General features: G+C 37.4%; 1 protein-coding gene across 3 annotated transcripts in view; it reads right to left on the reverse strand.

Moving 5' to 3' along the window:
• FKTN (fukutin) overlaps positions 1 to 23205 on the reverse strand; it is a 43702-nt gene extending 20497 nt beyond the window's left edge. Inside the window, exons 1-7 of one of the 3 annotated variants that reach the window (XM_054584578.1) lie at positions 23153 to 23205; positions 17878 to 18084; positions 16987 to 17046; positions 13097 to 13300; positions 6495 to 6772; positions 5687 to 5819; positions 1709 to 1838 (exon numbers count right to left, since the gene is read on the reverse strand). In XM_054584578.1, coding sequence (XP_054440553.1) covers positions 1709 to 1838; positions 5687 to 5819; positions 6495 to 6772; positions 13097 to 13300; positions 16987 to 17046; positions 17878 to 17982 — 910 coding nt within the window. In that variant the 5' untranslated portion in view covers positions 17983 to 18084; positions 23153 to 23205. Of the gene's footprint in view, positions 1 to 1708; positions 1839 to 5686; positions 5820 to 6494; positions 6773 to 9186; positions 9224 to 13096; positions 13301 to 16986; positions 17047 to 17877; positions 18085 to 23152 lie in introns of those variants that run through there. The other 2 variants (XM_054584579.1, XM_054584580.1) reach the window with 2 other exon arrangements.
• Between the last annotated feature and the right edge of the window lie 3520 nt (positions 23206 to 26725).

A 26725-nucleotide genomic window follows, 5' to 3' on the forward strand; every position in this document is an offset into this window, starting at 1 on the left:
GATGTGGCTCAGTTGGTGGGAGCATCGTCCTATAGACCAAAAGGTCACAGGTTTGATTCCCAGTCAGGGCACATGCCCATGTTCCGGGTGTGATCCTCGGTCAGGGAATGTACGAGAAGCAACAAATCAATGTTTCTCTCTCAAATTGATGTTTCTCTCTCTCTCTCTTTCTCTTCATCTCTATCTAAAAGCAAAAAAAAATGTCCCTGGGTGAGGATAAAAAACAAAATGGAAGGCTCTTATATATCATCTAAGCCAACACTCTCGTTTTATAAATACCCTTAAATGAAAAAAGACATGGGCTAAAAACTCAAAACAAACCCTGACAAGTGATCAAGAAGTATTTCTGATGACAGAGTCATAATAAAAATGAAACAATTTTGCTTCAAAATGTTAAATCTTAAAATATATAATCACGTGTGTTGAGAGGTACCATATTTTGCCGTGCATAATGCACTTCCATGTATAATGCGCACCCACATTTTTGATCCAAACTTTCAGGGAAAAAAAAATCTTCCGTTTTAATTTTTTAATTAAATTATTTATTTATTTATATTTAGATACTTTTTTTGTGTGTGTTATAAAGGAATTTTAGTATTTTTGAACATATTATGATACAAGGAATTTTATGTAACAAATAATTACACACAAAAAACACAAGAACAGATACAAGGCAGTTCAGGTGCTACCCATATGTAATGCTCATCCTTATTTTTCCCTCAAAAATCTGGGCAAAAAAGTGCACAGTATGCACAGCAAAACATGGTACTCTTTTTTGTTTTTTGTTTTGGCTTACTCTAGCTGTAAGCTCAGGAAGAACCACGTGAATTTTCCACAGAGTCTAATAGGTAGGATAACCAAATATCCCAGGTTACAACTATTTTTCACCGTAATTACTAATGGGTCTCCTTTTCACTCTCAAAAGTCTCGAATTAGAAATAAATTGTATAGTAATCCTATAAAAGCAGGAGCAGAATTAATTCCTATACAAATACAGTTATAATCAAGAAAGAACCCAGTTAGAACCAACTAGAGTTATAAATAAGAGGGAATAAAGATAACAAAATTTAAGATTCTAAAAAATTCAAAATTCCAAAGAACTTTGATCCAACGCATAGTGGAATGAGATCCAGAAATCTTCCCCAGACTTTAACAGCCACCACTTGCCTAAGGACTCTAGAAACTACGTTTCCCCATCTCGGAATGGACAGGATATGGTGAGGCAGGGATGCCCAATCACCGATACTGTCGAGGGCCTGAGAACGGGGTGTGAAGGCCTATGAACGCCCTTCGGTCTTCTTCTCGGTAGAAACTTTTGGTCCAAGCAAGTTGTTTGTATGATATGTAAGTAAAGAAGTTGAACAGTTTGTTAAAAGTGCAGCAATAATTTGGGATAAAAATAATAAAATGTTAGTTTAAGGATTACCTGAGCTCAATCCAATGCAGTCCACATGTTCTAATGTACATTTTATACACATGAATTACAATTTCTGGTAAACACAAATATTGCCTTCCTAACTCACTTTTATGTTTCTGAAATTAATTTCTTTAAACAAATCAATAAATTCTTGCTCCATGCACTACGTTTATCCTAACTATTAATATGACACTTAAACGATCACTGACGTTTTGTCATCTCAAGCAATCATCCCCAAAGCCAAGAGGACAAAGTGACAGAAAGACAAATGTAAAGCAACGAGAATTTTACCTAGACAAGTTCCACTGCTCAGCCAGAACCGTACTCCCAATGTCTTTAAAGTTTTGGCTGCGAGTTGCAGCAATTCCTTTGCACTCTTCCGAAAGGCCATAGCGTCCACAGTGCTATCCTCAAGGTACTGCTGCAGGTATGATAAACAGTCAGCTATTACAGCCACTTCTAAGTTCCTAGAAACACTTCTGTGACATCCAAATTAAATTTGAAAATGAGCCCCATATATTTTTCTGTTATAAGAATGAAGTTTCAGAGTTCCCTGCTAGTCATGCGTTTATCTTGTAGTCTGTAGGAGTGGATTCTAGGAGACAAGTTTGAAGGGGAAGGAACAGAACCAGGGTAAGACTGGCACCTTTAGCGCCTCCCCCTCCACATCACAGTTCAGTGGGCTGGCAAGGAGGGGAGAAGGAGGCTGATTCTGAGAGCTGCCAGCATATCTGCAGCAAGATGGAGTCTTAGGCCAGGTGTCCGGATATTTCCATATTCCTTGCTTATTTTTTTACTGGAACTCAACAGACTGCAGCTCATTAATTGTTCTTTGATCATTAATAAAATCAAATTCAGGAAAAATGTATATTACCTTAGTTCTAAACTTCTTCGTAGATTGAGAAATAAATAAAAACAAAGTAAGTCCTTAGAGCACTTCCGTTTCTCCGACTGTCCCACCTTCCTCCTTAACGATTCAGAACTAGGGCCATTAGGTGAGGCAGAGCAAGCAGGTGCACAGTGCTGGCCTGGTACAAGTATCAGAGCCGGAGCAAGCGATGAGGGTGTCCACATGGAGGGGCTGTTCCATGTGGAGAGTCAGAGCCTGCGCAGGGTAAGGGCAGCATCCACACAGGAGAGCAGGTAACAGAAATGACGGGCGATTCAACAAATAAGTAAATATATTAAGGATAATAGGAATCAGGTTTCTCACTGTTTGAGAAGGGAATCACCAATGTGGAAATGAACCATATGCTGTTTAATGGATATTAATTAGACTGGAGATACCAATGTGAACTCATGGATATAGATAGATAGATATGGAAATAAATAACTCTCTCTCTCTTTCTCTCTCTCTCTCTATTCCTGGGAGGACCTGTGTGCGGCAAAACCCAAAGAGCAATGAGCACAGCTGGCATCCAGATGTCGGCTTCTAAAACAAACCAGTACTCAGAGAAATGGCTGGTTCCAGGGCTGTAGCAGGGAAATGACAAGATGAACCTAGAATATCTTGTGCCAAAAAGCAAGAAAGTGCTCAAAAAATGATGGAGACATGCCAAAAAGGCACAGAAGCCATTATGAAGGGGTTCCCAATGGCCAAATGGAACAATTATAGGATCAAAATAGCGAAAACAATTGAAAAAACAGAAAACCATGAGTTCATACTGATATAAACAATTAAATGGAAGGTTTGATGATGATATTGACAACATTTACAAAGTTTTAAAGTAGCTTCATGCCAAATACTATTAATTGCAAAGGTAAAAAATAGAAATCTTCCAGGGGTGAAGCTAGCTAACAGCACTTTAATCAAGTGATCAATGTGAATGTCAACAGTAATGGGACAAACCAAAGCCAGGCCGCGCCTGACAGGATGCAATGAGGAGGGCACAGCATCACGTCTGTGTTATTCCTAGTAAGGCCGGGTAACCTGAACCTAAGATGAAAAACCAGACAAACCCCAAACGGGGGGAATATTCATTCACAAAATATCTGGCCTAAAATCCTCAAAAGTATCATGAAACTGTTCCAGGCTGAAGGAGACTAAAGAGACAAGGAAATTAAATAACAACATGTGATGCTAAACCAAATCCTTTTGTTATAAAGGTCATTACTGGGACAATTATAAAAACTTGAGTGGGGATTAAATGGTAATAATCTGTGTGTTAACTTCCTAATTTTTGTATTAAGATCACAAAAGAATATTCTCGCTTTTAGGAAATATTAAAGTTACAGGGCATATAGTCTACAACTTACTCCCAATGGTTCAGGAAAAGGCATTATTTCTATTATATTTTCAACTTTTCTAAAAGTTTGAGAATGTTTCAAAATACATTATTGTTTTTAAAAAGTTTGGAGGCTGCTTTGTGAGATTTTTACATTAGTTCAGTGCTTGTTTTACACCAGGAATTGTATTTAAGAGTTTGGCGCCCTCAAGTGCTCAAAGTTATGTATGTTCACTTTAATTTGATAAAGGACCCTCCTAGTATTTTTAATCATGGTTCTAATATAAGAAATGAAGAATGAAACACTTAGGAGGATAAAAATTTTAAAAAGTTATTAATCCCAACAGACACCCTATATTAGTAACAGCAATATGTTAGCAGAAGAAAAAAAAATCAGGAATCACAAGAGTCTGGCTGCAGTGGAGGGCAGAGGTAACATGGTGAAGGATGAATACAAAATTCCACCTGATCCCATTATGAATATAAACCTCCAGACAGCATTATAGTCTTGCTATGTGACAGTACTTTAAACATCAAACTATTAGGCTGTGATAAACTAATAAGCCCTCTGAGCATCAGCCATCCATCCTCTTTACTCAAATACTGATTTTTTTGCTCTTCAAATCTCAAAAGAACGAAAATACGGAATTAAAAAATATGACACTATCTTCATAATTTCTCAATAGTTTGAAACATTTTACATTTATGCTGCCTTCCCACAAAGATCAACACGTGAGTCTGGGCAAATGCTTGCTAGGTAATGAGTAGCTCTAATAAATGTCCCTAAAAAAATCATTTCACTCCAATGAGCACCTTATTTTCCACGCGTTTTGCCATGATTATAGGATCTTTTCTTTGTGCCAGGTACCGTGCTAGATACTGGAGCTACAGAGGTGAGTAAAATGCCTGCCATCAAGAAGTTCACATAACCTACTAGGGGCACAAGACAGACATTCACGATTCACTGTGATAATTCCTGTGACAGAGGTGGCAGCCAGAACAAACCCCCTAAGGCAGAAAGAAGGAATGGTCCAGTCTGAGCACCAGACCCCATCTCTTCCACTTCTCGCCTCTCTGTGCCAGGGAGAGGATGCGTGGCGCTTGCCTCCTGGAGGCCCATGCACACACGTGGTTTTCCGGCTTTTCGTCCATGAGGCTCACTGGGTACGTTTCCCAGCTCGGCAGTCACACGATGAAGGGAACAGGGGAAGGCAGGCTCGCTTGGACCATCGGCCTAGGCACTGGGGGCCAGCCCCGCCTATCAGAGAAACACTGCACTTGTGCTGGGCGCCTGACCAGTGATGGCACAGCTGGCACATTTTCCCATTCTGGTCCGGTCCTTGTGCACACAGCTTTCTTAGAAGGAAAACCCCAGAAAAAAAGGGCAGGTGGGAGAATTAGGGCACCGAAACCCCACTGGGAATTTCACTGTTCTCCCAGTATTTCTGTTCCGTGTCATCCCTTCCAGCTGAACTTTCATGCCCTTCAAAATCACCTTTATATCCCCAGGGTCAGCAGAGGTCCTGGGAAACAGGCTCTCAATAAATGTTTACTGAATTGAAAGCCAGAGCAGCAGAATAAAGTAAAGTTCAAAAGTACCTGGTGTTTGTGTAGCATTTATCTTCAAAAACCTTCATAAACAAAAAATTTCATATTCAGTGCCAACCCTCTAAAAAACCCTCTGTATTTTCCATGAACTTTTTTCTAAGATTTTTTCACACAATCCTTCTTCTGCAGTGGCTTCCTCCTAATGGGAGCGCTTCAAGAACAGAACACATTTTGGAGTTTATGGGCTGTCCTAGCTGACAGCAGAGGTCAGTGCCAAACCTAGCAAAGTCTACCCAAATAACACAGGGTCTCCATAAATATCAAACGATATTAAATAGTCTCTTAATGTTTAATCTACTTCTTAAACAATTAAAAGAAAACAGATGAATCAAAAATGTTTTCTACCTATTTTCCATAATCTGCTTCATCCCCCACAAAAAAAAATTAGAAACAAACACACTTAATTTAAAAACTATAGTATGTGGTTATCTCTAACCTGAAAGAATGCTCGAGCTTCTTTATACCTACACTCAATAAATCTAGAGTGTGGTATTTCTTCTAGAAAGTGCATTGGATCTTTTGGAATGAGAATTTCTAGTCCATCAACAGTGACTTGTTGTAATTCTGGCCTGAAAACAAAAGTTAAGATTTATTATAAGGACTTAACCCTGAGTAGTACTGGCAGCCTCTTCAAAATATACAACATAAGCAAAATAGCTAAACATCAAGCATATTTTCAATTACCTCAGGTATCAATTTTTAAGATCTATTCTCTTAGCAACTTTCAAATATACAATCCAGCAGTGTTATCTATAGACACCTGGCTGTATATTATGTTCTGAGAGTTTATTTCTCTCATAACTGGAAGCTCATACATTTTGACCATTTTCACTATCTATGTCTGTGAACATACTTTATTCTGTGTTTGAATATCTTTATAAATACCAGCATAAGATGTGCATTATTTTATACCTTGCTTTTGCCCCCTCCATTGTAGGAGTCGTCTCTGTTGTTGCACAGAGCGGTAGTTCATTCTTTTCTCTGCTCTACAATACTTATTGTATGAATATACAACATTTGGTTTGGGGGCATTAAGAACAATGTTGCTATGAACATTCTTATATATACTTCCCGGTGCATCTGTGCCTGAGTTTCTTCCTGTTGAATATTTATATCTCATACCTGAGTTATGTGAACTGCATATTAGTTCTCATTACTATTCATATACATATAAAAAGAAAAGAGTAAGAATTCATGACTGGACAATATAGGTTTCACATTTCCCCTTCAGACCCTGAATTTACCTGTCAAAAGCTCCTGGATAACGGCCAAATTGTAACTTTCGAAAAGGGACAAATTTCTTGTCGGTGTGTCCTCTGAGTCGTAGATGGCCATGCCAGAGGTAGTTGCCACTCCTCTCGTGAAAGACCACCAAGTGGATGGCATGCGTGGCCAACTTGCAGATGTAGTGCAGGGGAATTTCGGTTCCAGAAAGTGAGTCTATCCCATCTAGCCGAGGATCTTTGCTCTCAATCTTTATGCACTGAAATCCCATATTTTCAGCTACCCGAAACCAGCCTTCCTAAAACCAAAGAAACATCAAGCATGAATACTTAAAACCAAATGCTAGTAGGAAAAACTAAAACAATTCTTATATTGAATTAAGCCACACATATTTTTGTGCTCATCTGTTCTTTGCCTGAAGATTTAAAAATCAGGGCAGTGAGGGGAAGGAGGTGGTGGGAGAAAAAAGAGAAGTACCAAAGAGAGAAACTAAGTTGCTTGGAAAATATGTTCAAAGACTCTCTTTATGAAAATACAGAATTTTTCCCTGGAATGAGAATGCTGACTTTAGTATTCCCTCATTAGTATCTATAAAGTAAATCTTAATATATATAAGGACAGCACTGAAACTTGTAATTCTCAATGTGGCTTCTAATGACCTTTACCTTCAAATGTGCTTGAAAGAGCAGCGCTTTCCTCCTAGAGTTTCTAACCCAGCACCTTAAACCATACCATAGTAGAAACTCATCATAACACAAATCATTAGAAAATAAGACTGAGATACACTATAAAACAAAGCACATTTTCCAACGTCATTAGTTATAATATAAATTTCACATAACAAGATTAATGTAGGTAGATTTTTACTCCTAATCTCAATAACCAGTGCTATGGATAATTAAGCAGTACTAATCACGAAGAACACCTTACATTCAAATAGGAATTTACGATATTCAAGAAACAGTTATAAACATTATTGCATTTACTTATGACATCTTATAAAGTAAGTAGCACAGGTATTACACAGGAATAGACTCACAGAAGTCTAAAGAAAGAAAATTAATAATACCAGCATTTCTGTATTATCCCACCAAATCCAAGGCTCATCCCACTCTATAATACTACCTTGCTAGTCTATATTTATGTCATGTGTACAAAGCTCATTCACGGTCATTATCTCGTCTGAGGCCCACAATACTATGTGAAGTCAGCAAGCAAGACATTTTGCCTACTCTACAGATAAGGGAAAAAAGCTCTAAGTGGTCACACCAGACGGTAAAGTTATTAAGTGATGGAGTTGTATCTGGCAGTTTGTCTCAAAACCACAGCATTCATAAGCACTTTTCAAGAGTTCTTTATCCACATCACTTACTACCTTTGAATGCTGTCATTTGGATGAGACGTATCCTCATCTGTGCTTTCATAACACACACACACCTCTATCATAGCATTGACTATACTTTTTAAAATTCCTTGTTTAAACTCCATTAACAGGCTAAGTTCCTCAACCATAGGAATCAAAAGAGTGGCGAGTACTCAGCAGGCGCTCAATAGATATTTGTTGTTTAAGTTGTGAAACGAGAGAAAGTGATACTGGCAGTGGAATGCTAACCAGTACTGTAACCACTGTCCTCTCTTTCCTCGGTATAGAGCTAAGCTGTGCTCTGGTCGAAGGCAGGTGGATGGCGTTATCCCGTTCCAAGTCCAGGCCCAGCTTTACAATAACATCCCGTAAGATCTTCCGTGCCTTCCCTTTTCCCACTGCACGTAGGAAAGCAAAGAACTCCAAGGGGAAAGAGCCACACCAATGAAACAACTTGTATCCCTAGGTCACTGCTTAGAGGGAAGTTGCCCATGAATTTCCTTGACCAAGAGCATCTCCACTGGATTTTGTATAAAGACCAATAATCTTTTCTGTGCTAAGTCGATGAGATTCTTAGGGTGGTTTTTAACAGCAAGCAATGGAACTGAGCCTCACTAACAATTTCACCTTGATTTTCCTTATATTAGAATTATCAACTGTAGAATTCCTCTGTTTGCTTTTCTTTCTTGGTATACCTAAGGGCCACAAAGTACTGAGGGAGGATAAGACTGGCAAGTTCAGAGAAGGCTTTACCATACAGGATGAAAGAAAGGCATTATATTAAAAGGCCAAGAGAGAGACCTTGAAGAGGAATCAGACCTTGGGCTGTGGGAGGAGAGAAAGACTGACAAACAAAACAGGCAGAACGGTGAAATGGCTTGCCTTCTTGTAACCACGAGAGAGAGAAAAGGCAAGAACAAAGTAGTTGCCCTGATCAGAGTAAAAGCCTAGGTCAAGGCTGTAGTGCACAAATCAATGCCCAGTTGCCTTGGCAGTGGTTTGGGTACTTTAGGGTAATGGTATTAATAAAGAAAAATACATGCAAATTAAGTCTATAGTAATTAGCTCCACGCTGGGAGAAAGTTTAGGGAGGACTATCCAGGGCTCTGTGTGATGTCTGATGTATAAAAAGGTAAATTTAAAAGAATAAATGTGAACTTGTGTGCTTATTCTGGGTCTTGCTCAAGTGTTGTTTCGTTCACTGACTGGTCATAATCAATTTTTCCAACTGCAGCATATTCCCTTTCTTCTAAAGAATTGGTTCTCAAGGCAAGTGATACTGTTTCCACAAGACACTTAAAATTTTCTGGGGGTATTTTTGGTTATCATAACGACTGAGGAGGACAAACCTGGCATTCAGGGGCCTGGGCCGGGAACACTAGGCACCCTACAATCCAAAACGTGAGAGTCTATCCTGTGTCCTGCATAATTTCAAATGTTCTAACAGATAATCATGTAGTGAAAAACTTGTTCATAATCATCGGAGCCTCCTTTCTCAGGAATAACACAGCCCTGTTAAAGGAAAAACATTTTTACTTTTTTGCTGTTGAAAACTTGTTCATTACTTTGGAAAACTGCATTAGTAAAAACAGTATCATTCAGTAATAGTTGAAGCTATCACATTTTGTGATCCTACCGATAAGTACAAGCATCCGAATTACTTCATTAAGTTTTCCAGTGTAGTCATTTCTGAGCATTTATACACTGAATTATACATTTCCTTCATTTCCACTTCATATTATAATTAAGACATTATATTGATTTGGGGGATTACTTATGTAGATAGGTTATAATTTCTATGAACTTCATTTTGGGAAAATAAAGGAACATTATAAAATACTCTTTGCAAAAAAGGTTTATGAAGCTTGCAGGGTTTTTAATGAGGAAATCAAACAGGCCAATAGGAATAACCTACAGACACTGGCAGTTAGAAGTGTCTCTAGTAAAAAAGCCAGTATGTTCTTATCATCCCGTAGTGGAGCCCACCTGTTATAAGCCCTGGCCATCACAAAAGGCTCCCCATTGGTTTTCACTGTCTCATTCTTAAATATGAAAGACAAAGATCAACAAACATTGCAGAAAAACCATATCATGAAAAACAAATAATAATATCAAAAATAAACATCCAGGACAAAAAGGAATTTGCAAAAACAAAATTCAGGAGGGAGCAAAAAACTTAAAAAAAAAAAACAACTTTAAAATCTGCAGAGTGAAAGACAAAAATGGCACCCATGCTATTATGAGAAATAATCAGAGTACACAGAGCTCTTAGAAAAGAAAAATATAAAAATTTCAAACACAAATATGAAAAAAAAATCAGTGAAATTGTTATTAAAAGCAAGACAGTTAGAAAAAGAGATAAAAAACAATCATACAGCAAATATAAGATAATGAGAGTATCAATTCTGGAAGCCTGACGTCCAAGTAATAAAAAGTTTAGGAAAAAAGAACACTTTCATTCAATACTTTCCTGAGGCCCTACCTAAATCAATAAGACAGGAAAAGAAATTAGGCACAAGAGTTGGAAAGGAACAGACCAAACTGTTTTTTTGTGTGCAGAGAATACAATAATCTATATTCAAAGAGAGAAAGAGAAGAAGACAGAGAAAGGAAGAAAAATACAGAGAAAGGGAGAAAAAGAGGATGGGGGAGAAATACTGAAATTTAACTATAGAGTTCAGAAACCAGTGCAGTTGCTGGGGAAAAAAAATCAAAATACCAAAGTCAATAGCATTCTCCTCTACCTATAGTAATGAATTATAAAAAAAGAAGAGAAAAATATCTATATTAACCCTCCCCCCAAAAACCACTGTAAAGTAGCTAGAAATAAATCTTACAAAAGATGTGCTAAAGCTGTAAGAAAAATGAGAATATTCTATTAAACACATCAAAGGGCACTTGAATTTAAAGGACATACAGTTTGTGTTAATGAATAAGAAATCTTAATATTTTAACAATATCAGGAGCCCTTGCATGCTTTTGCTTTCTCAGCCTAGCCTGGACCAGCCTGGATGATGAAAGGCACAGATAGCCCAGGCACCTCCGCCGCCACGTGGGACAGCCAGCCAGCCAGCCAGCCAGCCATCCCGAGCAAGCACAGCGGCCTGGCTGACCAGCAGCTGCCTAGGGGAGCCTTCGCTGACACCAGTAACAGAATCATGAACTACATAGTGGATGTGGTTTAGGCCACTAAATTTTGGGGTGATTTGTCACACAGCAGAAGCTGAATGTTATATAAGTCAAATCAGAAATCAAATGTGCAAGTAAAAAGAGGCAGTTTTGATATGCAAGGTTTCAACATCCCATTCACCCTTTCTCAGAAGAGAATTCCTAAAATGGAAGGGGAGTTACAGAACAATATCCACAGATCAGTCTGTGTTAGGGCAGAAAGACCAGGAGCTCTAGGAGATATGTCACCAAGAAAAAAAAAATAAAGGAACTGAGAGATTACCTGATATGACAGAAGAGTACCAAGAGTTTAATATTTCTGTTGTAGAGTTTACACATGGATTATTGGTAGATAGATTAAAAAAACTAGCAGACAACAAAGGAGAAAAAAAGAATTACATAATAAAAGAAATATATATCAGAATAAACTAGGTAGTATCCACGCGATTATATTTTCATAATAAAGTAAACACTGACTACTGATTTAACTAAAAAGTGTGATATAGTCATTTTAGGATGATGATGGGAGAGGAGACAGAGAGAGAGTGGGCGTACATATGTATGACAGATATAAGAGCTAAATTCTCATAATTCATAATCTAAACATGAAATATTAAAAATAGGGAGCATAAAGATTTTATTTATAAATGAGAAGATAACGTAGACAGAGTGGCTGGCTCTAGGAGTGGGAAGAGGGTGCGGGGAGAAGAGGCAGATACGCCTCTTTCATTAGGTACTTTGCATTACTATTTGACTATTTAAGCTTAGCTCAAGTATAATTTTGATTAAAAAACAAAAAATTGCAATTAAAATACCATCCCTAACTTTTCTATCAGTTTAAATATTTTCAAAATATAAAGTTGAGAGGAAAGGAAAAAAAAACAACCAAGAACTATAAGCCGGAAATAAGCCAACGGCGGGCGCTCGGGGCAACCACGGAGCCGAGCAGCTTCTCCTGCTTCCCCAGACCACCCTGGGCTGTGGCCCACCTTTCGGAGGTCACACAACTAAAACCGACTCCGCTGCAGAGCTAGCTCGCGTGCCACCAAGGGTGGCTGACTAGCTGAATTCGTTTAATCTGGTGCTAACTTCTGTATTCTTATTTGAATAACTCCTCAGAATGAAAAACAGTAAAGTTGGGAAGTGAGAAGTATTCAAAATAAAGAAGCAAGCACAGTTTTGGCATGTTTGATTGAGACTTTTTTTTTTTTTTTTTGGATTACTACTGTGTGTGACTTAAAATATAAGTTTGAATTTCTGGATACGCCTAAGAAGCACCCCACTTGAGTATCAAATGAGTCCTATGCGCTTACAAAGTGGAAAGAATGGTGCTATATTCATCAGGGATACTACCCTCACTTACACCTGATGTGGCAGATCCTGGAAATTCATCACCCAACCCCTTCCTACTTGCTTGTCTACAATGAGGGAAAGGCTTTAAATACCTGTCTCTTTAGCCTCCTTCACAACAAGGAGACATATGAATATAGTTCTGGACAGTGAGCTGTAAGTATTGAGAAAAATTTTACTTCAAAAGAGGGATAGGATCATCGTCCCTTTCTGTCGTCTTCCTGCCTTGAACATGAATCCGGTGCCTGGGGCCCTAACACAACCATCTTGTGAAGATTAGAGAAATGATAAAAAGAACTTCAGTGATGCAAGGCCTCACTGGGCAGCTGAATTAATACCAAAAGCCACCGATCTCTTGTTGTACAAGAAAAATAAATTCCCTATCTGCTTAAGCTATTATTTAAAGTTTTTTTTATTTTTCAATTACAGTTGACATTCAGTATTTTATTAGTTTCAGATGTATAGCAGAATGGTTAGACATTAATGGAACTTACAAAATGGTGCCCTAATAAGTCTACACACCCTGACACCACACAGTTATTAAAACATTATTGACTAATTCCCTATACTGTACTTTACATGCTTAAGCTATTATTGTTTTGTTACTTACAGCTGACTATATTCTTGATATAATTTATAAAAAGCATTTAGAAAATTTTTAAATGTTTTACATTTTAAACTGGTATACTTTCAAACTACTATGTAAAAAGCTTTCTATTACCTGAAAGCAAATTATCTTACCTCATTCTTCCATAGGTGATACTGTAGTGCAAATGTGGTGAATTCTCTTGGGAAACAGAAAAAGTTGCATTCTGAAGCGGAGCCATGAGAGGTATTTTTGACTTGTTCAAAGTTTTTGTTAATCAATTCCAGAATCAAAGGATCAATAAGGAACACAGGTACATTTTGGCTTGATGTTAGCATAATAAATTTTTTAACTGCACGCTGTTTGAGAGGAAAAGAATTTCCTTAATTCTACTAAACCAATACAATAATCTTAGTAAATTCTATTCATTGATGTCATAAGTATATATAGAGTGTTTATTCAATAGACACCATCCTTATTCTTGTGCTAAAATACTAGTAATACACAGTCCCTACTCTGAAGAAGTACACAGTCTACTGAGGAAGATGAACAAATATATAAAAATCAAGGTAAAATATATGCAACATGTTAAAAAGTACTACAGATCAGTAAGCTACTACGTAATTGTACAACAAAAGGATCAGAACATCTTTGTAGAGAAAATGGTATCAGAGAGTAAACTTCAAGATTACAAATTATTCTTTTGATATTTGCTAAATCTTTTCAAGCAAAAGTGGAAGATGAAATACCTGATCTGTCAGCTTTTAGAAATCAGTCATGGCAACCTTTGCAAAACCAAAAATCAATTGTTTGTGCCACTTTCCTTCACATTTGTAATACTGCTTAATACTCTTTCTAAGCAGAAGACCCTGACTAAAACATATTGCCTGCTTGACCATTCCCACATATAGTTTGACTTTCTAATAATACTGCACTATTTTCAGGTATTATTGTGCTGGGCAGTAAGTAGAGTCTTCTATTGAAAAAATAAATTTAAAATTAGAATAGAAACAGACTAAATCACACTGAGGAGTAAATAATACCGAAGACTATCAAAAATAAATAGAATAAAGGGCGTACATTATTGCTTAAAAGCCTAGGTCAATGAAAACAATTATGATCTCAAAGGGATGTAAGGCCTTCAAAAATGAAAGGAAATTATAGAGCATCATCCTTTATGAATATAGATGCAGAAATACTTAACAAGGCAGTGAAAATCAATTACAGTAGTCTTTTTTAAAGACCAAAACAAAAAAGTAAATACCATGACAAAGTAGGATTTATCCCAGAGAAAAAGAGAGCATTTGAAAATCAGTAAGTGAAATTCATCATATCAACAGCATAGGGGGAAAAATCTGGAAGAATTTCAATACAGAAAAAGTATTTGATAAATTCAATACCTATTCATAATTAAGAACTCTCAGCAAACCAGGAATAGAACTTCTTCAATCTGATAATAAGTATGAACAAAAAATCTATTATTGAGTTGTAGAAGTTCTTTATTCATCATAGATACTAGTTGTTGTTGTTGTTGTTGTTGTTGTGTGTGTGTGTGTGTGAGTGTGTGTGTGTGTGTGTGAGAGAGAGAGAGAGAGAGAGAGAGAGATGTTTGCAAATATTTCCAGGTCTGTGGCACGTCCATTCATTTTCTTAATGCTGTCTATTGATGAGTTTTAAATTTTGATAGCCTAATCAGTTTTGTTCCTTTTTGGTTCTTGCTTTCTGTGCTTTATACTAGGAGAATAAAAGAGAAAGAAATGGTTTTGGAAGAAAGATGATGAGATGACAGACTCAAGGACAAATAAGGTGCTTAATAAGTGTTTATCAAATGAATCTCATGCAGCTGGGTGTTAAATACAAGCATAATGAAGATATATATATATATATATAGGGCTCCACTATGATTATTAATATAAATATAGACTAGGGCAGGGTCAAGGAGAGATTCTGTAACTAGCCTTCTAAATACACCTTCCAGGTTGTGGTCAATGCAATCATCAATGCTCCTAGGAAACAGATGTCCAGTTGACTCTAAATCCAATTGATTCTAAATCAGCATGACTATTATCATCTGGCCTTCAGTAATTCATTTTGTTTACAAGAAAGAAAAATGTCTGTCTGAAAACTGGATATGATGCCATTAGAACAGCCTATTTGCCTGCCAGTATATTCAATTCTATCAGAACCTAAAAGGGTTTGGTGGGACTTGTTCTCAGTGAAAGGCTACTTCCTAATAATGATTATTGTTCCCCCTAAGTTCTCTCATGTTATCTGTTTAATAATTCATCCTAGAATTTTATCAGGGCTCAGTGTCACACTTAGTGATGAGATTTCACCTTTCAGTCCTTCTAAAATATTACAAAAAAAGTATTTCAATTCTTCCTTCCCTGCAATTTTGCAACTATTATAAAGTGTGATTTTTAGTACTGTGAGCTGCTCTTTTAAGTTTTTGCTTGTGTACCTTGGACATGAACTCTTTTTAAAAAATCCATTATTTTTTTCCACCTCAAGAATCGTTCCCTGAATGAAAAAGATGGGGCTGCCCTAATTTTCACTGTTCTGTTAAACTTTGAACATACGCAAATTCCGTTTTAAAATATACAGTGAGTCGGTACCCTTGCTGACTGCTTCATATACTAAGGGTTTTGGAAATGTCGGGTTAATCCAAAGTCAAGTCTCCTATCCCACTGAAGCTATTAGAGCTTTAAAACTTTTTCTGAACATGCTCTTTCAGTTTACATATGAGGACTCAATAAATGGAAAACTTGGCAAATGTATATTACCTTAAATATCCTCATATTTTAGAGTGTTAAAATTTATGATCGAGAACCCCTGTTATCTTCAGATGGGTCTATTTCCTAGCCCGTTAGATAATGAATTTCAAATCTCAACAAATTATTTCACTCACAGGACGATAAATCTGGTCCAAGTGTTATGTGTGCGTTTTTCTTAAGGGGAGGCTTAGAAGGGCTAGACAGAACACACAAAATGCCCCTTTTTATTTCACCTGCTAGAGTCTTTACCATTGTGACTGGGGAGTATAAACTCCAAGTGTATCATACTTCCCTATCCCCTCAGACTACGCAAAGTCCCCAGAGTAAACAGCTGCTATTTTTAATAAATTAGAAGTTCACACTGAAATATCTATGTATGGTGTCAGGTGGGTGCTATGCTTAGCAGGGGATCACTTTGTAAGTTATATCAATGTCTAATCACTATGCTGTACATGTGAAACTAGTGTGATACTGAATGTCAACTATAATCGAAATATTTTTTAAAAGTGTTTTAAAGTTCACATTGATACAACGCTTCCACACTTGATAACTGAGGAGCCTAGTCATAGAATATCCCAGACTTAACCTTTAAAAAAGTGGTTCAAATCCAATTGTTGTCAATGACCTAAAATTATCACTAGTACTTTATTGCTACTGGTGATTTGAAAGCCGACTTCAAATCTACAGCCTTTGATGTCTCTGGTTAAACAGAAGTCAAAGATTGAGAAATATCTGGTCATATCCAAAATGTATACTAACAGGATAAATGTAATTTTGTAAGAAACTGTGTTTTATAAATGTGCAGGCCCTGAAATTTATAAACCAAAACAGGGATGTATTATAATACTGATAGTTTCCTTTATATTATAAAGGAAACATGTTGAATAGATTTTTTTCTCATCATTATTTTATATTTCAATTCTTAGAAACACATATATTCATTTGGGGAACTACTATCGCTCAGTGAATGTGGGTTTGGAGGCAAACAGAATCTGGACTCAGTCACTTACTAGCAAACTAAGCTGAATCTCTCTAAGCCAACTAAGGATAACGATGGTACTGCCTTGTTAGTGTTTCCATAAGGACTAAGTGAGATACTGCATATAAAACTCTTGGCATTGGCCCTGTCCCTTCCCCTTGACCACCTACCCCTACTCCTCATCATGGTAGCTATTTTCTTTGCCATCATTCAACAACTACGTACTCAGTATATAAATGAATAAACTAAAATGAACACTGCAGTTGAGGAAGTTCTTGCTTATCGTACATACCCACTGTACGCTATCGAATCCAATTCGGCTTCCTTTGGATTTTGATAAACCAGCTCCATTCTAGGAAGACAACAAAAGAACATTTTAGTAAATCCAGAGCCCTGTAACCAGCATGCACCATTATGTTGAGGGTAGGCATGAGATTCAGACTACACAACTGGCTCATAATCATTAATAAGCACTCAGCAAATACCTATTTTCAGGGAGTCAAGAGCTAAGAATTCTGCAATTATACAACTGTCCAAGATAGAAAACAATGACGGACTGCAGTAAGTTAATTAAGTTATTAAGCAATAAGGTATAGATAGCCAACATCTCTAAACTAATTACTTTCCATCAATAACTAGTACACTCTTGGCTATTCCGAATCTCTTTGGAACCAGGGTTTATCCACTCAGCTCCGTATCCCTAACTTCAGCTTATCTCCACACACAGGGGCAGCGTTAGTACACCTTGGCCACGTGCTAAGAAAGTATAAAAATATTTATTGAGCAGCTCTCCGGTGTACTGTTTGACATTTCCACACATGAATTATGTATTCTCATCTATCCCACAGAACGATACTGCAAAGCACGTATTATTTATGTTTCACAGACGGCTCCAGTGCCCACACTTTTCCTAAAATAAATCGTAATTTCGAATGTTGAGGCATTAAAATCCAGATTAAACATCACTGAAACCTAGCACCTTTGACATTTAGTGTGTTGTTACAATAACAATTACTTGCAATTTTGAATTGCTTGCCATGCCCACAAAGATGAAAAGTGTGGTAAGAATTATTTCTGCAAAAACTTGAAAAACTGTGATTAATTTATGTGCTGCAAAACAGACCTGTTAGGAAAATATACAGCTAAAATGAAGCCTAATGATGAGAAAGGAGAAAAATACTACCTTTGCTGATAAGTAGTGCTTGTAGTAGTATAATTGAAATAGCAGAAACGCAGAACTTGTCAAAGTTAAAAGCGCCAAAATCACGTTCTTGTTGATTCTACTCATTAGTCTGTGGTGCTCACTTGGTTGTCTTTTGAAAGTAACTCACTTGGTTTCATCTTTTTGGATTAGGAGATAATCCTGTTCTCCGTGAACAAGAAGTTTTTTCTAAAGAGACAAAAACCTGTTTTTAGTTTTTCACTTGTAATAATCAGCAATGGAAGAAAATGTTATCTAGAGTTTTATAGAACATTCTTTGATTTGGTAATTTCCTACAATAAAGAAGTAATCAGTTATGAGACCAAACATTAAAGAGTAAATATGTTGCCCTGACCAGTATGGCTCAGTTGGTTGGGCAGCATCCTGCAAAAGCCAAAGGTTACTGGTTCAATTCCCAGTCAGGGCACATGCCTGGGTTGCGGGTTCAGTCCTGGGGTGATATTTCTCTCTCACCTCAATGTGTTTTCCCCTCCCTTCCCCTCTCTCTAAAACTAAATAATTTTTTTAAAAGGTCAAAAATGTTTATCATGGCATTCTTTACAATTGCAAATAACAAAAACCGTAAGTGGAATATTTATAAAAGCTGGCCAACAGACATTGGGGGGCCTCTGTCCCAAAATTTCTGATTCCATAGACCTGGTGGGGGCCCCTGAATTTGCATTTCTGACAAGTTCCTAGGGGATGCTGATGCTGCTGACCATACCAAGACCCACTTCCATAGGTAGAAGAAATTGAGAGTTTTTGGTGAAGGAACATCTGTCTGATAGCTCCTTGCTTTTTGTACTCTAGGATGTGATGAGTTCTTATAAATATCCCATGTGTTTCCAGTTTTTCCAAGTGTAAAGGCCACAATAAAAATTTTTGTTCCTTCATGTGTAGTCCCATCTGATTATTTAAGACAAGAAATTTAATATAGTTCTTCTTACTTCCTCTCCACTGTTTGATTTTGGTTAAATGTAAAGAGTCTGGCAGAAGTAAGGCCTGCATGAGTAATATAAGAGTAATAATATGGGTGTAATAATTTATAGTTTTAATTTGAACATTTCACCTAAAATGGTGTGCTTGAGTGTGATATTATGTTACAGAATGACATGCTTATGATTTTGTAATAAAAACAGGTGTTATTGGTGCCAGATCCTGTATTTTGTTCTCCAAGCGTTTATTTTTATTCCTTTCAATATATTAAATATAATGTCTAAACTTTTTTGTTTTCCAGCTAAAAATAAGAGAAAACAATATTTATATTACCTCCTGCCTTCTCTTTCAGTTCTGACTTTTGTTATTTCTACCTTGTTATCGTTCTGTTATATTCTTAACTACAAATCTCAGTTATTTTAGCCTTATTCATAAACTGTGTTCCCAGCCACTCCTTTTGCTGTATCATCCCTGTTCTTTACTGGATGGCTGATACTCATTTTCTCACAGTTCATCGAACTCACGGGTACTATTCACCTTGAGTTCTTGCATTGTTCAAAAACGACCGTCAATTGACAGTTTGGTTTTGAGGTCACATTTTCTTTCCCCTCACAAGTTTTATACCACTTTCTTCTAATATTCTGTTGATAATATCTGATCCTTCTCCCAGCACTCCCTTATAGGTAAGTTAATCATTTTAATGGGATGAGCAAATAACACACTCCTTATCTTTGAAATTCAATTTTAAAAAACTAATGATGTTGATGCCTGTATATTAGTTTTTCCTCACTGTGTGTCCCACCAGTCTATACTTGAAGATTTCTTTTGTTTGTGCAAAGTTTTTTTAAGTTATATGTTTGAATATCTTTTCTGTTCCAATATTTAATTCTCTATTTCCAGAATGACAAATAGCAGCAGTTGTTACATCTCCTTTCCTCCCTGTTTCACTGGAGTTAGATGAAATCGACATACAAATGTGAACGAAAATGTGCGGCAGGGGAAGTACAAGGTAGTGCTCAGGCTTTTCTATAGCCAAGAGCAGAATTTCATACTCTTTCAACTTCCTATTTGCCCTTTCACATTACAGCTGGTTTTTTAAAGGTAATGGCATGAAAGACTTTGCCACCTGTCTTATCCTGACATCCTACCTCCCACCATTAATCTTCTGAGAATCATCTGGGTAGGGATCCGTCTGAAAGAATGTCTAACTGCCTGACATTTTGATTCCCGTTCTCCTCACTCCTGCTTTCTGGATCGCTTCTCTTGCCATCAGAAGCCATCAGACAAGAAACGACCAGCTCTGACACCTAACTTAGGTTCATAAGATGATATGTGTGCCACAGTGGTCCCCTCAATGCTGCTCACTTATTGTGGGACACTGGGATGTGAGAGGGAGGCATGGGTGATATAAGTCAGATGGACCTGAGATTCAAATATTCAAATACTGCAAAATAAAACAGAGAAGAACGAGGATAGTGTCTGGCAAAGGCATGTTTAGAGAGATGAGGTAGCATATAGAAAAGTATAAAAAGAAAACATTTTTGATGATGTATTCAGGCTTAAAAAAAGAAAAAAACACCCAACATTTTTAGCTGCTCTAAGCCATACAAGGCCTAGTAGATGTTTAAAAATCCTTTTCTCATTCTGTGGTTCAATTAACAAATACTCATTTACAGCCCACTTTGGAGTAATGGAATGATGTTAAACCAGATTGTTTTTAATTAAGTCAAGTCATCCCCTCAAGAATTAATTGCTTCATTGAGACCATCTAGGTATTGATCTTAGTAAAACTATAAACCTAAGAGACTCAAACACAGAGCTCGAAGTGTATCAAGTACTTGGCACAACATACAAAAGTGTGAATATATGTACCTATGTAATATCTGGATGAATGTTCACCAAAATATCTCTAGGCCAGTGGAACTGGGTGATTTTTACAATGTTCTGTATGCTTTTCTATACTCTTCTAATATTTTAATAATAAGCATATATTATTTCCACAGAGAATAAAATTATTAATAAAAACATCTGATAGGTAACAATAATGGCTTAATAACTGCCACATTTACTACTTAAAAGTGTGGTCCTCAGATCAGAAACATCAGCATCATGTTGGAGCTTGCCAAAAATACAGGATTTTCAGGACCGACTATGGTTCTGCTGATTCAGAATCTACATTTTAACAAGATTCTCAGGTGATTCATATGTACATTAAAATTTGAAAATCACTAATCTACATGCTAAGACCTTTATGTACAGACAGAAGCATATCCATCTCGTTTACTATATCCCTAGCACCCCGTACTGCCTGAAGCACATAAATATTTGTTGAATAAATAAATATGCACATACTATTACTACTGAGTAGACAATTAGAAAGACAATAGATTATATCTATTTGAATTATTTGCTTTTAGCCATATTTTCAGAAGTAGGTCATTTTTTGCTATAAATGCTGTTAAATTATTTTAATAACAATGTTGGCCCCAAGAATTCCTATGACTATATGTAATCCTTTCCTAAAAGGAGTTCTTGCAAGATCTTGGCTTTGAGATCCGCATGTCTCCTTCAATCATTTCACTAGCCGCCTATCTGTCGGCACATCTCACATGTACTACAGTCAACCCCTCAAAACAAATTCAATTTCAAGGTTTTAACTACAACCTCTGAGAGAAAACTTACTATTTAGGTTCCAGTCTATGAACCCCATCTGCCTATATTTCCAACTCAATTTCCTACACCTCAAATTTAACATGTTCAAAAGTATCATTTTTACTCTCTATCAACTATCTCCCTCCATCCTCATAGATTCATGTTTTACAGATTTTAGAGAAGACCACCTAGTCCAACGTGGTCTTTTACAGAGAAAAGGATCTAAATTAAATGACAGCCCAAGAGGCTAGTTATTGGCAATACCGTAGCTACACTCTGAATCACCTAATTCCCAATACACTACTGCAATCTGGAATTCTAATAGAATTCTCATTTTTGTCAACAGCACTTAAATTCATTTTTTAGAAACCCTGGTTCAAAAGCAATCTCCTAGACCCAAGAAATCAAGTCCTGTACATCGCTGACATTTCTCTCATTCATTTTTTCTTCCTTTTTAGAGCATCCAGTACTCTTTCCACTTGGGGCTCCTGCAACATCTGGTGCCATCCTTCCTAAATCCTCTGTTCTCTCTAAACCTACCTTCACAAATATACTAAAATATGAATGTCTAGTCCTGGCTTCTCTATCTTTATTCATGGTGTTCAACAGAGCTGGTCCCTGGTGATTCAAATCCTATCCACCCTCGTGTATCGCTGAATCCCAGCTTTTCCCTCTGGACTCCTTTCTTTCCCAAGTCCTAGAGCTCTGCTCCATTCCTACAGGCTGATTATGTTCATTCTTTGGAAACCTGCAATCTTCGAAGGTAGAAAGAACCTGATATCAACTAGGTTCTCTCTTTACATCTGAAAAAACTGTAGAGCAAAGAGAAGTGACTTGCCTCCTGTTACTTGAGAAACTGGTGACAGTGACGAAATCTAAACTCAGTGCTGCGGACCCCTACCCGAAGCTTTCAACAGTCACCTCTACACAGGCCCAATTTTCCCGGGCATGCCCGGACTGATACGGCAAACAAAAGGGAGACGTCAAAGCCATTGAAACTTTATTTAGCGTGGCTAGCAGTATCCACCTCACCATAAAACACACAAAGGAGGGTGCATCAGTTAAAACAAAAATCCTCCAAATAAACTAAAAGTTGATCCTAAGGGGAAAGCATCGGAAGAGAAAAGGCATGGGTAATTCACTTACGCCCTCTCTGCAAAGCTGTGTAGCTCCCCCCCGCGCCCCCCTCGAAGAACTTCCTAGGGTATTCAGGTCGCTCTCAGCGGAGACCCAACATTAGCTCCACCACATCCCTGGCCATTACCCTAAAATGCAGTGCGGCCAAAACCTGGCAGCTCCGTTCACGCTCCTGTGCCTTTGCACACACTGGTCCCACAACCTGCAGTGCTGTCCCCCACCGACTGTCCCCCAGATGTTCTCGCAAACCCGAGATGGGTTTCAAGACCCTGCTCAAACGCCACTACCCCAACCCGGGTCCTACAAGGGTCTCGATCGCCTTCCAAAACTGAACATGTCCCAGAATGAGGATTTCGCTTGCTGTAGCCCTGGGCCCGGAGCTCGCTCACCCGGTGGCCTGCATCGACAGCTGGGGGTGGGGAGGCGCCCAGATGCTGGGGGAGGCCCAGTGAGAGCACGCGAGCCACATACGACACCTGTCTGAAGGTACCCACCCACCCCTGGCGACGGAACTGAGCCTCTCAAACCTTACCTCGCCCAACAGCGACGGCAGCTCTGCTTTACGGCACTCACAGCAACCGCTGCAAAAGGGGCCGTCAAGTGCAGAGCCGTGACGATTGGTCCCAGGTTGGTCAGAGACGTTCCCACGGTCCTGACCCCGGCCTCAGCCAGTCCGCGACTCCTGCCACTTCCTCACCACACTCCGCCCCACATCCGTCCCTTCCCGGAAGTTTATTGAGTCCTGGCGGTTTCCTAGCCTTTGAGATCTAACCACTTAGCTAAAGCTCTTCTCTGTCTTGATGAGATGACAGCAATGCACTGAGGCGACCTGAGATGTTTGCAAGTGATCAAGAATTGGAGAGGCACAGGCTGAGCCGTATTTGCCAGATAAAATATAGGATGCCAGTTAAATGTGATTTTCAGATAACGAATAATTTTTCAGTGCGTATGTTATGCAGAAGGATTCAGAGTAACAGTGGGGAATAGCAGCTGCGTTTACTGTCGCTTCAGCGGATTCTCAGTTTGAGGTCTGGAAATGGACATGTACGTCCTTTAACTTTTGATAGTGTAATCCGAAGGATCAGGTATCAGTAAATTTTGACATGGATTTTGGATATAAAAAGCATTTAAAAAATCGCTGTAATTGTTATTTCTACAAAAATTTCTGTTCAGTTTATGTAAAAACTGAGTTTCTCCTTACATATTTGTCTTCTAAACTTCGATTTTCGGAAAAGTATAAAACTAAGTCTTTTTCTTACTTCCCAGGGTTATGACTCATACGAGTTTTTCATTCCAGAAAATGTGCGTACATACACGCTTACTGTAAGTCTCATTACTTATAACTAGTTCTTCCATATTTTTAGTACCAGTAGTTGGCAGGTTAATAAAAAAAAGTAGGGTAACACCCAGAAGAAGGACATTATCATGCATTAACGGGATCATTGGACATAGGTGCTAACTTTAAGGACCTAAAATAGGAAAATCTGACCATACAGGTGAGGAACTGCTATTGATTGAAACATCAAATATATAAACATTTTTGACTTCATGATTTCTTAAAACTAAACTTACTAGTGATTGAAAGTTGCCAGGGCACCAAAACTCACTATCCTGAAACTTGATAAAGGAAAAAAGTATTTATCTTGCCTTTCTTGTATGAATTGTATTTCAGTGTAACCAAAATGCTAATGAGAATTCCACGTATTAAATAAAGAATGACAGAATAAGCTCTAGTTTGTTACTCCAGTGAAATAATACAAAGGACAATGCTCATTAATATAGATACTAAAATTAAGGTGAAATATTGATGGGAAACTTTTTAATAGATGGATTAGGCTAGCACCATCTGAACCCACTGATCAATCTTATCATTAAGTCTGGGACAACCAGACATTACATCCTGATGCGATTCAACAGAAAATACACAGCATCACCTGTGAGGGATTCTTACCTAAATTTCAATCTGTATTTAATAAAAACTCTAGATTTAATGTCAGGTATAGAGAAATGATCACCTAAATTCAGAATGTGGGACGTTCTACAAAACAAATGCCATTTTTCAATGGCATTTTAAAAGGGGTAAGAAACTACTATAAAATCAGACTTAAGAGACACAGCCAAATGGAATGTGTGGACCTTGTCTGGATTCTGAATTGAAGCAAGCAACCACAAAAAGTCATTTTTGAGACAACTAAAATTTTCATATGTCCTGAGCCATTAGATGATATTAGGGTTGCTGTTTATTTTACTAAGACTGTTAGTGAGTGTGGCTGTGCTTAGAAAATAACCACTGATGCATGTTGCAGTACTCACACGCTATTTTTAGATACTTTAAAGGATAATAAACATGGCAAAATGTAAAGGTGTTCATTATTAATAGCCTCTACTTTTATGTTTGACAATTGTCATAATAAAAATTAACAAGGGGAAAAAATCATCTATATGAGGCTACTGGTTTCTCAATCTTTGTCATACTCCTCTCCCTGTGACTCAAGACTAGCAGTTTCCCTTCACTCTTGGTGAAATGAAGCTCCAGCTTCATCTAGTCACCGATTGTTTTTCTTTATTCTCCTAAACTGATTTCAAGTTAGAATACAAACTTTTAGAAGGCTTAAGTTCTACTTCTTATTCTTAGCTACCCTACCAAAATGTTACCCAAGTAGTGACAAGCTCCAAGGGTCCTTACAGTGTGTTTCATCTTCCATCAATAGCTACACTGCACAACACAGCAGCTATATAGAACTTTTCATCATTGCATGAAATTCTGTTGAATGGTACTGCTCTAAAGTAGTGCCCCCTTTTGGGAAAAGGGACTATGACTTTTTTATCTTGTTACCCTCAAAAACACATTGTATATTTTTAATGAGAACTGATAAAAGGCAAGCACTGAAGCAAAAGAATGCAGGAAAAAAGTTTAATTTTTAGATGAGATATGCCAGGTGTTTTTGTAGGAATTTAACTTGGTCATTCTACACAGAGCATACAATCATTTCAACATAGAAGTTACTCCACTTTGAATACACTATCTTAAAGTTAAAAACCATTTAAAAGGCTTTGTCTCGTTTCCAAGAAAAATGAGGCAATACACATATTAAAACACTAGTTTGCAGCACTGAGTATATTATAAGTAGTTCATATTTTTCATCCATAACTTAAAGTTTTAACCTGAGGAATTAAGATTATCACAACTGCATAGTAAAATCATGTCCAATTGATAACCATATGATCTACAGGTAAAGGTGAACTGCAAACCATTTAATAAATCCAATTTAAAGCAAAACAAATTTGTTGGGAGAGATACTAAATGATATGCAGGTTAACAAGGTTTTGGAAATGTTTCATATTTTTAAAAAATGACAATGCAACAAAAGTCAAACGTTAAATGGGCACATGCACCTCATATCTTTTAGCTGATGACAACAAATTTTAACCATTTGGTTGTTTGGAAAGAATTACTTAGGCCAAGTTCAGTCTTTGCATGTGGCACTGAGGAGTCATAAATTAAAAGTGCAAATGCCTGGATGGAAACACTTACGCCATTTATTATGCTTTATGTTACTATTCTACAGTGACACACTAACGCTATGGGAGGGATTTTACAGTTCTACAAAGTTGAGAAACAGGGTGACCGGCCTGAGGGGGAAATACGAAAAGGTCACATCGCACACAAACTGAAGAATGTTAAAGGGCATTTTAATACAGGTTTTGTTTTTGGTTTTTTTTAAATCACATTTGAAATCCTGGTGAAACCACTTTAAGCACATGCTTTTAGTTTTAAAAACTAAAGCAAATGGCATCTAGAAGTATTCAAACACTTAAATCCATTATTAACTGAAAGCAATACCTTACATTTACATAGCATTTTACTGTTGAAGCGATTTCACACACTCCCATTTCGTTTTATTCCTCACAACAGCCCTGTGAGGTAGGCTGCCCAAAGATGAGAAATGATTTATGTAGAGGCCATAGATCTAGTGTATGGTAGAGTTAAGGTGATTAATGTTAAATACTTAAAAAAAAAATGAAGCCAGCATTTTATATTATGTCCAGAAATTTTAAAGACTAGTGTTTTCAATATAAATTACTCTAAAACTTTAGGTATTAT

The sequence above is a fragment of the Pteronotus mesoamericanus genome, unplaced genomic scaffold (assembly GCF_021234165.1).
Source record: "Pteronotus mesoamericanus isolate MK-2021 breed Mesoamerican mustached bat unplaced genomic scaffold, CSHL_Meso_final contig_78, whole genome shotgun sequence".
In the NCBI taxonomy this organism is placed as follows: Eukaryota; Metazoa; Chordata; class Mammalia; order Chiroptera; family Mormoopidae; genus Pteronotus; species Pteronotus mesoamericanus.